The sequence below is a fragment of the Delphinus delphis genome, chromosome 16, assembly GCF_949987515.2.
Source record: "Delphinus delphis chromosome 16, mDelDel1.2, whole genome shotgun sequence".
Classification (NCBI taxonomy): Eukaryota; Metazoa; Chordata; class Mammalia; order Artiodactyla; family Delphinidae; genus Delphinus; species Delphinus delphis.
In genome coordinates this window covers 32454934-32470866 of record NC_082698.1, presented here as the reverse complement: position 1 = coordinate 32470866, position 15933 = coordinate 32454934, and the positions used below count along the sequence as shown (strand labels likewise).

The 15933-nt window shown below is 44.2% G+C and overlaps 2 protein-coding genes across 3 annotated transcripts in view; one reads left to right on the top strand and one right to left on the bottom strand.

Moving 5' to 3' along the window:
• The window catches only part of PLCE1 (phospholipase C epsilon 1), a 314859-nt gene that overhangs the window by 286188 nt on the left and 12738 nt on the right, over nt 1–15933 (top strand). For both annotated transcript variants that reach the window (XM_060034444.1, XM_060034443.1), the window contains exons 24-29: nt 228–518; nt 4495–4658; nt 6563–6824; nt 8796–8914; nt 12655–12783; nt 14404–14613. In XM_060034444.1, the coding sequence (XP_059890427.1) occupies nt 228–518; nt 4495–4658; nt 6563–6824; nt 8796–8914; nt 12655–12783; nt 14404–14613 (1175 nt within the window). The remainder of the gene's footprint in view (nt 1–227; nt 519–4494; nt 4659–6562; nt 6825–8795; nt 8915–12654; nt 12784–14403; nt 14614–15933) is intronic.
• NOC3L (NOC3 like DNA replication regulator) overlaps nt 12649–15933 on the bottom strand; it is a 45507-nt gene continuing 42222 nt past the window's right edge. The window contains exon 22 of the mRNA XM_060034445.1: nt 12649–13523. Coding sequence (XP_059890428.1) covers nt 13457–13523 — 67 coding nt within the window. The 3' untranslated portion in view covers nt 12649–13456. The remainder of the gene's footprint in view (nt 13524–15933) is intronic.

Sequence of the window (15933 nt, the reverse complement as noted above, 5' to 3'; positions counted from 1 at the left end):
TATTATTTATTAACCCTTGAATGGGTAGCATCCCATCTAGCAAGTAGAAAGGCATACCCTCGGTAGCTATCATTTGGTCTCAAGGTGGTGGACTCACAAGTAACACTCAAGATGTATTCTGATGTGTGATGTGTTGTGATTCTTTCCTGGGGTGTTGTTCAGGTTTCTCTTGCTAAAATATGTAAAGTTTTCTGCACTAATCTGAGGCTAATCTTTGGGGGGTTTAGGTTCCTGTGAAGGAATGCGACAGGCCTGGGAGGACTCGCCTTCCTCTGTCAACCCAGCCACGTCCCTCAGCGCTATCATTAGAACTCCCAAATGCTACCACATCTCCTCGCTGAATGAAAACGCCGCCAAGCGTCTGTGTCGCAGGTGTTCTCAGAAACTGATCCAGCACACTGCCTGCCAGCTGCTGAGGACGTATCCGGCTGCCACCCGCATCGACTCGTCCAACCCCAGCCCCCTCCTCTTCTGGCTCCATGGGATACAGCTCGTGGCGCTCAACTACCAGACAGATGGTAATGGGCCTGCTTCACCCGGAGGGGTGCCCCTTCCCCTTGCTCCTTTGCGTCTTATATCTCAGCAAACGTAGTTCAACAAAAAACGTTTCAAAGGGGGCAAGATTCCCAACTGAGGCCTATGTGAGGGTACACATACAGATGACAGAGAACAGAAGTGAATTCGATACTGAACTGTGCTCTTGACTTTCCAGAGTTAAGGCAATAGAAAAGAACCTTCAGGGAGCCCCTATTAGTCTCCTGGTTCTGCCCCGTTTTTAAAGCACTTTTCAAACATAAGACTGTTCTTGACAGGGCTGTGTCCAGTTTGTTTTTAAAGACCTGATGGGGTAGAGATTTCCTAACACCCCTTAGTAACTGTCTTGCTAATCTCCTGTTCTTGCAGTGAAAAAGTAGGGTCTCTCGAAACCCTTTGCAAGTTAATACCATTTTAGCTTCCCCTCATCCCTTTGAGATTGAAATGGAGATTAATGGTCAGTGCTGTAAGAGCAGCTGACACAAGGGAAACAAGTCTGTGAATTACATGAACCGAGAAAGTAGTGTTCCTGCTTCTCCACCGTCCTGAGATAACGGATGAGGCCAAAAACTCCAGGGTACAAGCTACCTTTTATTGCATGTTCACTGTACACCAGGCACCATCTCAATTCTTGACCCCTATTTTCTCATTTAATCTTTGAAACAACTCTAAGAAGTGGGTACCTTTATGATCCCCATTTTTCAGATGAGCAAACCAAGACATAGAGCAATTAAGTGGCTCAAAATCACAGTATGACTTACAATAATAAATTCAAGCACTCTGGGGGTTTAGAGAATAAAATGTTTTGGTTCCACTTAGACGTGGTGAGAGGTGGGAGCTACAGCAGATGAGGAAAGAGCAGATGAGGAACGTTTCCTAGAAGCTCATTCAAAAACCAGAGTCTTCTCTTTGAACAATCAAGCAGCCTCCTCCTTCCTCTCCCGTGAACTGAATCAGATCCTAACCAACTGTGCTGTCCCATCGACCATAGCTTAGCCCTGCCTGCAGCCGAGGTCAAACCACAGTTGTAGCTCTGGGACCAGCTAGCCGCCTGGCACTGGCACCACCAGAGCCCATTTGTGGCTGACCCTGGTTAGAGACATCAGTCATATTTTCTTACCTTTGTTATATTTGCTTCTTTCAGTTGAAATTGAGTAAGATAATGCAGGTGAAATACCATACTTAGCATAGTGCCTGGAGCACAGACAGCATTCCACAAACGTTAGCTACCATTAAGTGCTTTTGATAAGTTATGAAAACAGTATGATTTGGACTTGCAAGTGGAAATAATAGTGAAATATTTTAAAAGCTGTAAAAATTTATTTTCAATCTGTCCCAAGTGGCTTGTGGGTTTATATCTCTGGCCCTGTCTATAGCCCCAAGTCCACTGTTGCCCTTGGTGGAGATGATACTGAAATATTTTAAGTGAACTGAAATAACTAGCAAAATGGTTTTCTCAAGGAAATGGAAATGCACTTGGTTTGGGACGTGTCCTTTCTCCTGAAGTGCCTAGGTTGGCGCAGACATACTGGCTCCACTGATGGCATGGGGAGCCGCAGCTGAAGGGGACACGGGTATTGCCCCTCCTTGGGCCTCTCTGGGGTCTGGAAGCACACACTGAGGCTGCACCTTGGCCTCCACTCATCCCTGAAGGCTCTGTCTCTTTCCCAAATCAAGCCGGAGTGCATGTTCCCTTTGCCCCGCTCGGGGTGGGGCAGGAGGCTGTGTTGTGTGATTCATCCTCAGGTTTCTCTACATAATCTTCCCACTCAGGTGGGAGTGCTGCCATATAACCTCTCTTGATTCTAGGCAGCAAAAGCAATGCTTAAAAATCTCCCACGCTGGGCAAAGCTCACGCTACATGCAGTTTCAGTGTGTTCATCTGTAAAAGTGGTCTTCATTCCTGCACACTGGGGTAGAGCCTGGTCAATCCCTTGCACACAGTAGATGCTCAATAAATGCATGTTGCACTGAGCTAACAGATTGTCTCAATGAGCCCCACTGCAGTCTGAACCTATAGTTCTTGATTTTGAGTCCAGCTCTCTTCTAGGTATTGCTATGTGAATTTCAAGTCCAAAGAGACAGAGAAGAGTCAACGTTGGAATCACTATTTTTTAATTTTTGAAAAAGACTTCCTGGGTTAAGGAGTTCTTGGTTTTCCAAGAAGCATGCCAGCCAAATAACAAAGAACCCCCTCCCAGTGCCCCTCTAGCCTCCAGATATGTTCCATAGGTCATCTGCCTTACACTTCCTGAATTTCAGGGGACCCCAGTGCCCTAAAGTGGTGTCCATGGACTTAGGGCATCTCTTCCCAAGATCTCTAATGACTCCATCAACTCCAAGAAGGCCTGCAGTGATCTGGAACCAGAAATAGCTCGGGTCTACACTCGGGTCTAAAGACAAGGACCTCACTTATCTTTATGACACTCCTGTGAGATGTACCTTAAATGGCTCAGTAGTTAAGATTAGGAACTGTGGGTCAGGCTGTCTGGGTTCGAACCTTAACATTTACCTCTTACTGGCTATGTGCCTTGGGCTTTTTCACTTCTTGTGCCTCAGTTTCTTCATCTATAAAAATGAGAATACTAAAAGAATCTACCTCATGTGTTATCGGGAGGCACTAATACACACAAGTTCTTAGAATGGGGCTTGATACATAGTAGGAGTGCAGTAAGTGTGAGCTGCTGTAATTTTTTTAGCAATATACTGTGTATCCATTTCTTACTTACCAACTCTTCCTGAGATACTTTCTTCACTCTTTGAACCATTCTCTGCCCACATCTATGTTCCTCTGTCACAGAGCAGCCTGGGAAGAGAATTTTCTCCCACTGCAGGCAAGACAATTGACCTCAATGAATCAGTCATATTGGGGCTGGAAGGGGTCTGAGAGGTGGGGTCCAATGCACTAATTTTGTAGATGAGGAGACAGAGGTCCAAGGAGCTTTGATATGTGTCTAAGACATCTGACCCTAGAAATTCCTGCACACAATCCCAGCCAACCCCACGTATGGGGAAAAATTTCACACACGAGATGAGGAGCGGCCAACTTCTCATTGCTCTGTGGTCCTCATTTAGCACACTTTTCCTTGATGTCGGTCCATTTATCAGAGTTCATTCTGCACATGGAAGGAATCTATCAGAGGGAACATTTGTCAGGTGTGTCTCATAAACGTTTTGCTCATTTGGAATGTAACTTTTCTACAGACTTGTGCCATCAGATGAGCATTTGAGTGTGTAAGAGCCCAGAATCCGTGCAGGGATCCAACCGTTCATCGAACAACTCTGCCAAATAGAATTTGGCCACAGAAGACTGGAAGCTGTTGTGAGGGTTCCCAGAGTGCACTATGGAGGGGACTGTGGACATAATGTGAATCACATGTGATAATGATTTTTCTTTCATATTTAACTACAGCTTAAAAATAGAAACACTATGATTTATGAGTTGAAATTGAAATTTCAAGAAAAAGATACGTTTCTCTGGCTCTTCTCCTGATCTTTCCTGGATTCTTAAGATTTTATCTTACGTTTGAAAAAGCAAGAATTGGTCGTACAATTGTCTTCATGGTTTGGTGTTTAGGGATAAGAAAATGCCATTATGCCTTTCTAAAATTCAGTATAAAATGAGGTCTTTCAAAGATTATTTTTTGGAAGGATGTTGTAAATTTTAATTTGCAAAAGGAGTTTTTAAGTGGCAGGTGTTTTTAAGTGGCTCCTGGGTTAGAGTGGGAACATGGGGCATATCCCATAGACAGTGAGCTCCATGAAGATGGGGATTTTGTGTCTTATTTCCTGCTGTATCTCTGGTGCCTAACACGAGCTGGCACATAGTAGGCACTCAGTCTATGGAGTGAGTGCTTGGTTCTCTCTTCTTCCTGCTTAAGCTTAGGGAAAATCGAAAAAGTCAATTTGTAAGATGACACTTTAGTGACAAGGTAACAAGTGATGTTGACTGTTTTGCAGATCTCCCTTTACATTTAAATGCTGCCATGTTTGAGGCCAACGGTGGCTGTGGTTATGTTCTGAAACCCCCAGTTCTGTGGGACAAGAACTGTCCCATGTATCAGAAGTTTTCTCCCTTGGAAAGAGACCTGGACAACATGGAGCCTGCCATCTATTCTTTAACTGTAAGTCTGGCCCTGATGGTCCCAATAGAATATAGGAAGGTGTTTAAGCCCTTCCTATATTCCTTTTTTATATATATAAACTTATTATTTATTTATTTATGGCTGCGTTGGGTTTTCGTTGCTGCACGCGGGCTTTCTCTAGTTGCGGCAAGCGGGGGCTTCTCTTCGTTGCGGTGCGCAGGCTTCTCATTGTGGTGGCTTCTCTTGTTGCAGAGCACAGGCTCTAGGCTCATGGGCTTCAGTAGTTGCAACATGCGGGCTCAGTAGTTGTGGCTCACGGGCTCTAGAGCGCAGGCTCAGTAGTTGTGGCGCACAGGTTTAGTTGCTCCGCGACATGTGGGATCTTCCTGGACCAGGGCTTGAACCCATGTCCCCTGCACTGGCAGGCGGATTCTTAACCACTGTGCCACCAGGGAAGCCCGCCCTTCCTATATTCTATTGGGATTCTAAGGTGTAATGCCTTTTGAACTCAAGGCGTTACAAAACTCTCATGTCACAATTTTGTGGGTGCAGATTTAGTTCCCAAAAGAATTTCTTTACTTCTCAGACAGCAGCGGCTGAGGTTTAGGCATGCAGTAACCAGGCTGTATTCGCTAGAGCCCAGCAGGTGGAGTTATGAGCTCCCTGCTACCACCTCCATACTGATGATGGTAATTCTGTCTTCCAGGGCCCTCAGAATCATAACTCTCAGTGCATCCCATAAAAGCTGAGCTCTTTCTTAGAGCAGGTCATCTTAAACTCTAACAAGCTCTTATAAAAGGTAAAACAGGCATCAATATACAAATCAATTAAATATCTTTCCTCCTTACAGTTTAACCTTTGTCATTCCTGGCCTTTCCTTATTCCTTTTATTGCCTAATTAACTAACTGTCAAAACTCCACAGACTGCCCTTAACATCAGAGTCCTGGTAGCTCATTACTCATTTTTATTTCCAGCTTCTCTCACTCCCCCTTAGCTGAGGAAAAAAAAAAAAACTAAACAAAACACTGAATGGGTGATAGAAAAGACAGGGAGCGATGAAGTTATCCCTCCATCCATCTCTAGATCTTGTCTGTTTCCCAAGCAGCCTCTGCACACAACACCTCAAAACCCTGGGAGATCCCAACTGAGAGATTTTCCTACCACCAAACTGCTTTTTCTCTTTCCCTAAGACAGTAGAGCAGTAGCTCCTTTTCTGTGTGACCATTTTCACTAGACTTGAGTATAGCTTCATGTTGACAGAAGGCTATGAATTTTTTTTTTTTTTTTTTTTTTTTTTTTTTGGCGGTATGCTGTCCTCTCACTGTTGTGGCCTCTCCCGTTGCGGAGCACAGGCTCCGGACGCGCAGGCTCAGCGGCCATGGCTCACGGGCCCAGCCGCTCCGCGGCATGTGGGATCTTCCCGCACCGGGACGAATCCGCGTCCCCTGCATCGGCAGGCGGACTCCCAACCACTGTGCCACCAGGGAAGCCCAGAAGGCTATGAATTTTTAACAACATTCCCTGTGACTTGCTCCAGAACCTAACTATTCAAGAAAAAAATTTTGAAGTTGTAAAAGATACACCTAAAACACTTTGAACAGAACGTGAGTAACACATTTGTGGTTTCATATATAAGGTCTTCTTTTTTCTCAACAAACTTAATTTCATCTTAATTACATGGTTTTTGAAGATATTTGAACATGTTGACAATTGAAAGGTTATAGTTAGGCAAATGCTGTTGACAAAATAGATGTTACCATGATTCCAGTCATGCAATTACCTGATTGTGATAACTTCTCTTTTTTTAGCAGCCTTATTAATCATTTACCTGGTCCATTCCAAAGGGTTCTTTGTCTTTCTTTGTGGACGGAAGCGATGAGGCTCAGAGGCGACCTCTGTCTCTTTCGCATCTTCAGTGACTTTGATCCTTTTTCCTCCTCAGATTGTCTCTGGGCAGAACGTGTGCCCGAGTAACAGCACGGGAAGCCCGTGTATAGAGGTCGACGTCCTGGGCATGGCCCTGGATAGCTGCCACTTCCGCACGAAACCCATCCACCGCAATACTCTGAACCCCATGTGGAATGAACAGTTCCTCTTCCGGGTTCACTTTGAAGATCTCCTATTTCTTCGTTTTGCCGTTGTGGAGAACAACAGCTCGGTAGTAACTGCGCAGAGAATCATCCCCCTCAAGGCTCTAAAGCGAGGTAGAATCAAATTGTCCAAAGTTCATAATTGTATCTGAGCGATGGATGCCCCGGGGTTCATTACACGCTTCTGTCTACTTTCGTATATGTTTGAAATTTTCACGTTAAAATAAGAGGCAGAAGCAAATAATACAAGTTTGAACACTGTTTGAGCATGTCTCAAAAGACATTTTTCTTTTACGTTATTCTAAAATCCGAAGTTATTGACAACGTCTGTTATGAAGTGCAGCCTCTCCCACTGTTGCTGATGTTGGGAGCGGCAGTTGTTGTGCTCTTGTCGACATACATCCCTCCCCAGATAGCGCCGCCTTACCCCTGGCATGTTTAAAGCAGGGACTGACGTGAGGAGAGGAAACCGACAACAGGGAGGGTTGGGGTGTGCTGTGGCATGAGTGGGACGAGGTTGGAGTCGGTGGTGGTGGTGGAGTCCAGTGTCAGAAGCCGGGGGTGGGTTTGGATGCAGAGCAGGGAAGGTGGAAAATTCTGAGCAAAGGCCAGAGCTGCTGGCTTGCTGCATGTGGGCTTTGCCATGGCCCTTGGGGGAAACATCAGCTTGTCGCACCTGTCTAGAACGTCTGTGCACTGCTTTCTCAAACTTTGATGTGCAGTTGAATCACCCAGGCTCTTAGTAATAAAATACAGACCCAGATGCTGTGGGCCTGGGGCTTGAGATTCTCCCTTTCTAACAAGCTCCAGGGATGCTGACTCTGCTGACCTCCTTTGAGTACCAAGTTTCCAGGACATACTTCCTCCCACAGCCATACTCTGCCAGCCTCTGAGCACCACCAACATGTTAAAGTCTCCTACTTTTTAGTTTTTCCTTGTTTCTCTTCTCCATTGTGTGTAGTGCGTGGTCACTGTGTTAGTCAGCTAGGGCTGTGTAACAAAATACCACAGACTGGGTGGCTTAAACAACAGAGGTTTATTTTGTCAGTTTTGAAGGCTAGAAGTCCAAGATCAAGGTTTCAGCAAGTTTGCTTTCTTCTGAGGCCTCTCTTCTTGGCTTGCAGATGGCCACCTTCTCCTTGTGTCCTCACAGGGCCATCCCTTGGTCTGTGTGCACAGCACCTGGTGTTTCTCCGTGTCTGCTCTCCAGTCCCCTCTTCTTATAAGGACGCTGGTCATATTGGATTAGGACCCACCCTAATGACCCATTTTAACCCCATCACCTCTTTAAAGACCCTATCTCCAGAGAGTCACATTCTGAGGTAATGGGAGTTAGGGCTTCAACATACGAATTTTAGGAGGACACCATTCAGTTCATCACAGTTATTACAGAAATATGACAAAGTACAGAGAAGCAAAAACAGTTTTTTTAAATTATCCTTTTTTCCATCTCTTCAAAATAGTTACTTTTGGTATATATCTTTTGCAGGCTTTACACCTCTACCCATGTATATACATATTAGCATATAGTATATATTTTGAACAAGTAAGCTTCCTACTAATCTTAGTGTTTTGCAACTTACTGGTTTTCACTTACTGATGTATGTAGTGATCAGCTTTTCAGCTTAATAGCTATACGTCTTCATTACCACTTTTCAGAGCTGCATATTACTCCATTTTATACTTGCACAAATACACACCATAACTTATTTAGCCAACCCCCTATTGTTGGAATATTTTATTATCACTAAAGCTGTTCTAAAATGGAATATTTGTAGAACAGTTATTCTAGATGACTTGATAAACAAAAATGATCAGGTTTTCCTACTATATTTGGTTTGAGTTTAAAATTTTCAGTTTGAGTCTCAGTTAAAAACAGACCTTGGACAAGTTAACTACCACTGGGTAGCCCCAAACTGTCCCCTGGGGCAACACTCCTGGGGAAAAGGCATCAGTTGGTTGTCACCCCTGCCCATCTTAAAGTCTTATTTCTCCCTATCATTTACTGACCTCCCTGGGGGATCTCCTTTGCAGAGCTCTGCAGTGCACAGCTAACAAGCTTTTCCCAATTCTGCATTGTTCCAGGATATCGACATCTTCAGCTGCGAAACCTCCACAATGAAGTCTTGGAAATCTCTAGTTTATTCATAAACAGCAGGAGGATGGAAGAAAATTCCTCTGGCAATACTATGCCAGCCTCTTTGGTAATTAAGTTCTATTTCATTCAGCTTACTTGTGGGGATTGCTATGCTGGAGGCAGGCTTTCTTGTGGTCCAGGAATGTGGCCCATTTGAGTTATTGATTAGGAAGCTACGGAAATACTACTAATAATAATGGCTGACACTTGACACTTTCTAAGCACTTTACACATATACTAACTCACTTAATCCTTTCCATAACTTCATGTAATAGCTATTAGTATCATCTCCATGTTACAAAGGAAGGTAAGAGCTAAGTACACCTGAGGTCACACGGCTATAAACCCAAGTTCATCTAGTGCCAAAGCCCATACTCTGAACGAGTACATTATAGTGCCTACCAGGGAAGTGAGCCAAAAATAACAACACGGGGGAAAGGCTAGTTATGCAAAGCCTGCTAGGAAGCATCTTGATACTTCTAGAAAGTTTAGGTTAGACGAGGAAAATCCTTTGCTTCTTCAGCAGTCCAGGGGCAGACATCACAGGCGAGCAGGGTCGGGTGAGCAGCCAGGCACTGCTGGTGACACATAACTGCAAGCATAGCGATCCCCTGGCACCTGGGGAGAGACAGCATCTGCACTCTTGGGAGTGGGAGAGGAACACCGCAGAAAGGGCCACCTTTACAGGAGCTGTGTTTTAACAAGTTCCCCAGGTAAGGTCCAAGCCGTTGAACTTCCAGAACCATTGGACCAGCACTCACCCCAATAAAGCAGGGTTGTTTGCTTAAACAAGGAACTCTCCTTTAATTAACTGGTTAATTCCACTCTGCTTGCTCTTTAAAAATTAATATAAAAGGGTGTCCATCAATCGCCTCTTTACATGTTTAATAATCTGTTCATGGTTGCATCAATCTTGTACTTCAGCAGGGTCCTAACAACCTTTGGAAAGGCGCCTTCTGTGCTCACAATGGCGCTGGGTTTAGCCACTGCTGCTGCCACCTCTGAATAGCCCTGCTTTCTCCTCTGCTTCTCTTTCCCTAAGCTCAACAGTTTCTTCTCTTTCTCTGTCCCTCACCTTGTTTTCTTAAGTTCTCCTCCTTTTCCTTTCAACGAGTGATCGAAGTTGAGCACAGCACTTTGGCCAAAGTAGGGGGAGGTATTGCCTCTGCCTGGTGCAGAGGACTGGGAAGCAGGGACGGGGCTGCCTGGTACCTAAGAGCAAGAATTAGATGCTTTCAGAAAGGCAAGGCAGAGCTTAGTGTCCACTTCTGGGTTGGTTGCCCTCAATACCTATTAGAGCTGAAGATCCCACACATGCCATGAATGAACCATTCTTCCTCACAACACTTCTGACACCAAATGTGTGGTGTCTTCTCGACACTACTTCTCCAACTCTCTGATGCCAGCTTGGTGTCCTACAGTTCAGTTCAGTTCCGACACTATCTACCTGGGCTGAGCATCAGATCCCACAAGTTAAGGGCTCAGTCCCACAGCACGGTCCCCACTTCAGATGCCAGTTGCAAGTCCCAGGCTGTCACTGGTACTCCTGACTGGCCAGCTATAAATCCAAGCGGTTCCCACAACCCCCTCCTTAGGGCCAGTAGTTTGCTAGAATGACTCACAGAATGACTCCTGACGACTCAGGAAAGTGCTTTACTTACTATCACCAGTTTATTATCAAGGATACAACTCAGGACCAGCCAATGGAAAAGATACATAGGGTGAGGTATGAGGGGAGAGGGAGCAGAGTCTCCATGCCTTCTCTGGACACACCACCCTCCCGGCACCTCCATGTGTTCAACAACCCAGAAGCTCTCAGAATCCCGTCTCTTAGGGGGTTTCATGGGTGTTTCCTCGCATAGGCATGACTGATGGCCATTAGTGATTAACTCAACCCCCAGCTCCTTTCCCCTCCCCTGAAGTCAGCAGTAGCAGGGGCTGAAAGTTCCAACCATCTAATCATGACTTGGTCTTTCCGGTGATCAAGCTCCCATCCTGAAGCCATCTAGGGGCCTCCAGCCGTAAGTCATCTTATCAGCACACAGAAAACTCTCGTCACTCCAGAGATTCCGAGGGTTTAGAAGATGTGTGCCAGGAACTATGAGCAAAGACCAGATATTTATTTTCAATTATATCACACCATACCATCCTAGGTACATCCCAGGCAGCAGCATATATGCTTGGTAAATATGTGTTCTTTGACCTTGGAAGTCATCACCTTCCATTGCTCAAGACAGTAACTGAAGATCATCCTGGGCTTCTCCTTCTCTCTCACTGCCCCGTGTAAGACTCGATAAATCTGTCTCCTTAGTATCTTTCAAATCCATTCATCTCTATCCGTCCCTACCATCTTGGCCCTCGTTCATTCTCACCTGGCTTGTGGCTGTGGGTTCCTAACTGGTCCCTCTCCCTCTGAGTCTGACCACCTCTGTATGTCCTCCTTTAGGGCCTTTTAGACAGTTCTATCTAAAACTCAAATCTGACCATGTCACTCTTCTGTTAAAAACCCTTGCTCAGCTCTCCTTTGCTCTCAGGATAACGTTTGTATGTGGACTGGGCAGAGACTCTGGGAAAGCCGAGAGCTCATGGGTCATTTAAAGGGACAGCTGCCACCCTGCTCTCAGCTCCAGCTGCTTGTTGCCAAGCAGTTTTGCCAGATATTCTGGTTTTCAAGACTGTCAGGACATCTGGATTGGCATAAATGTTGGCAACTATTTCAACTTTTTAAAAATATAGTGCAGGCTGAGCCATACAATTAAAATGCATGTATTTTATGGTATGCAAATCATGTCTTAATAAAATTGATTAAATAATAAAAACGCATTGTACAAGCATAACAAAACAGCCAACCTCTCCTCCCCCACACCAAATAAAAACAAAATGCATGCTAAACAAAATATTTAGGCAGCCTTTTCCCCTCCATCACCTCACGGAATTCATTGAGGTTCCCAGAATGCCTTGCTTTAGGCCACCTCTAACGCCTTATACACAGGCTATACCAATATTGGGGATGTTCTTGTCCCGCTCTTTATCTGCTAATTCACACTGGGCCTTCAGATGATAACCACTTTCTGGAGGTGCTCTCGATTTCCTCCAAACCTGGGCTCCCAAGGAACTTACCATGCTTCTTATAATTGTCCACGTTCTCTCCTAGCTGTTCTATTCAACTGGGAGCCCTTGAAGCCAGGGATAATGTCCCATTTCTCCCTGAATCCCCAGGGGCAGGCAAAATGTCTGATTCACTGCCAGCCCTCCATAAATGATTTTGTATTTTAAATGAATGAATATATCTTAATATACAAACTGCTCACAGACTTGTGAGTTATACACCTTCCCAACTCCTCCTAACAGAAATACTTTTTGTATCATAATTATTTGTATGCCTGGACAGCAAGCTCCTTAAGGCCAGAATATTTTATTTATCATCTTACCATCCAAAATTCTAGCCCAGTGCCCTGAAGAGGGATGGAACTCGACAGACACTGTTGAATGTCTCTTCATAAGTAAGGACTGACATACATTTCAGATAATATCAGTCCCCTAATTATGATGGAAAGAGACACTGTTATTTAAAATAAATTAATATTTTGGTGGTATGCTGCTAAATATTCTTACTAGACTATTAAGCAAGATGCACCATTGCCTATTGAACCACAAACAGATGCACCTGGTTATAAAAGGATGCTCTTGTTTTGCATTTACGTGTCCCTATACGTACGTCTAAGAACTAGCACTTCCGTATTGGTGTAGCCTAGAAACAATATGAGAATGTAAATGAATGAGAAACCATGTGATCTTCCTTGACAGATGTTTAATACAGAAGAAAGAAAATGTTTGCAGATTCACAGAGTCACAGTACATGGGGTCCCAGGTCCAGAGCCCTTTGCTGTTTTCTCCATAAATGGAGGCACCAAGGCAAAGCAGCTTCTCCAACAAGTAAGTTCACTGAACCTGTAGCTAATAAACAGTTCTCCTTTGAGGGGACTCTCTATGCACAGGTTAACATCTCGCTCAACATTTTACAACGGACTTAAAGTCAGAGAAAGCAGCTCATGTCAGATTTCATAGATTATCAAACAGAAGCTACTACCAAGTGGTTTGGGGGGCTTTGTTTTTTAAATCCGTCCGTCCATGAACTTCGGTGTCTACTATCACAAAGCACTGTTGGGGTTTTGGAGACGTTATAAAATATGATGATGTAAAGTAAGGAAACATTTCCACGGACCACCCATAAAAAGTAGCATATTACTGTCACCCTACGTGAGTAATCACAGGGCTATAGCTGTAAAGCAGGACTGGGGAGGGAGTGACGCTGGCCCTATCATGCAGCTAACAGTGTCGACTGACCTGCTCCTGGAAGCTTCGTGCCCTGAATTATTGCTGTAGTAGTAGCTGCCTTGCCCCACACAACCCACAGCCCAGCATCGACCATAGACCAAGGGCTGGGGTAAGAGGAGCAGAGTCTTCTTGAGAATCTTCTGCTCCCCCACCCCATCCCCAGTTCATTCTGCTTCTTCAAGTGAGATGCAGCAGTGCCAAGTGCTGACTCTGGTCCTTGCATCATTGTTGGGGGCTGGTGGGGGGGATGCCTAAAGAGAAGAATGTTTGCTCAATCTAAGCCGGATGGTAGCATCCTTCTCTGGTCACTCACTTCAAGTTTAGCCTCTGTTGGTAACCTGGACAAAAGAAAAAAGTGTGAAAGAAAACATCAGTAAGAGAAACTATCATGATGGCTAGTGTTTATAAGTTCTCCTACTGTGTCTGGATTATGCTTTAGAATCAATCAGTGCCTCAATCGTAAAATGAAACAAAATTAAGAGGTTGTGACTTTGGACTTCCCTGGTGGCACAGTGGTTAAGAATCCACCTGCCAGTGCAGGGGACACAGGTTCGAGCCCTGGTCCGGGAAGACCCCACATGCTGCAGAGCAACTAAGCCCGTGCGCCACAACTACTGAGCCCACGTGCCTAGAGCCTGTGCTCCGCAACAAGAGAAGCCACTGCAGTGAGAAGCCAGCGCACCACAACCAAGAGTAGCCCCCGCTCGCAACTAGAGAAAGCCTGCGCGCAGCAACGCAGCCAAAAGACCCAAGGCAGCCAAAAGAGTTTACTGAAAGGGGAATTCCCAGGAACTTAGAACAGATGAGATTAGCAGATGACTGAGTATTTCCAAAAGGAGAATGGGAGATTATCTTGGTAAAAGCTGGACTAGGTTCTTTGCCCTCGGTCCTGTGTTGCAAGATTACAAAGAGCTAAGTTCACGGATTGAAAAACCTAAAGTTTTTAATTCAGTAAGAGCTCTCATTCCAGCAGTGGGAAAAATAGTTATAACTGTCTGGAGATTATGAATAAATTGTGTCATTGCCCAGAATGAACATAAACAATCCTTTTTGGACGTAAGAGAATTCTTAGATCTTCCAGAAAGAATTATGCAATGGTGCAGGGTAGGTTTCACTTACAAATTGCACATCAAACCTATCCGAACCCCATGAAAATAGACTTGTTCTTTTGCCCACTCTTCAGAGGTGTGCCTAAATTTGCCTTTGTTTTTTCTTTAGAGTCTGACCATTGATCAAGACACCAAACCTATTGCCACAGACTATTTTTTAATGGAAGAAAAATATTTTATATCTAAAGAAAAGAATGAATGTAGGAAACAACCGTTCCAGAGACCCATTGGTCCAGAAGAAGAGATCATGCAGATTTTAAGCAGCTGGTTTCCAGAAGAGGGATATGTTGGCAGGATTGTCTTAAAAACCCAGCAGGAAGTAAGTGTGTCCTGGGGCAGCCTACATTGTAGCAGCTCATATGTAACTCACCACCTCACCACTAGCCGCCTGCCTCAACTTCAGAATTTCTTATCATTGCAACTTGCTTTATAGTCTTCTTAAGTAAGTGTGGAGAATTGATTTTATTCTTCTGCACATATTCAGAATGTTAACTCTAAGTTACAGAAATTCGGTCTAAAAATCATCCCTTAGGAAACAAAGGGAGAAAGAACTGAAGGATTCCTTAAGCATGTCATCAGTGGTGCATCCAGTGTTTTATCTGTTTATGTGAAGACATGGTTATGAGGGTCACAGTAGTGTGTAATGGAAGGCCTGGAGGCATTTTGCGTTTGGGGGTTTGTTGCCTGTTCAAGTTTTAGCTAACAAAATGTTTTGTGCTAATACGTGAAATAACAGTATTTCTTTGAAAATATTCCATAACTTTACACAAAGTAAGAATAACCTCTCAGCCTTGGTCCGAATTTGTAACAATATTCCCATGATCATTCTCATAACGGAAACAATACAACTGCCCGTCAGCTCCAGATTCTTGGGCTCCTGATGGGGTTTGCTGATGGAACACATTTTTTTTTTAATAAATTGATAGGAGCTCACTAACTTACTTCGATTTTTAAAAAATGACATACAAGATCATTACACAATCATACCTCATGATAAGTCGATAATGAAGCAGTTGAATCAATTCAACAATTCGATTAAACAAATATTTATTGAGCACCTAAAATGTGCCAAGCCCTGTTCTAGGCACATGATCTGCCTCTTTGGGGCATGTAATAGAGCTGGCCTGGTAAAACGCCCATTGCTGGTCCATGCTTGCTGGGACCCAGTAGAGATAAGGAGCCCATTTTCAGCATCATGTGTTACTTTTTCACTCTCTACCTAACTATGAACGTGGCCTGCAGCATCCACAGAACTCCAGCATCTCCTCTGGGAACCAGAGCCACTGCCTTCCCTCCTAACATTGCCTTAGATGATAAAAGGACACTTGCTTTAAGCAAAGAAACGTACTTGTCTCCCTAGCGTCCTCTCCCCATCAGACATACAAATTACTAAGACGGAGGAAAAGCAATTCTAATAATAATAGCTTTATGAGAAAATAGAGGGCTTAGCTGGATTTTTGAAGCCATCTTTAATTTCTCTCTAAATTTTTTTCCTATTTCTAATTGTCTTTGTCACATGTAAAAAAGTATCCTAGAAATGACAATTTCAGTGAAGAAGTGAGTTTGTTAAACCATATCTTTGCATCATGACTTACAGCATTTAACGCTCTCACGCACCCACTAGTTTGAATGATCTCAT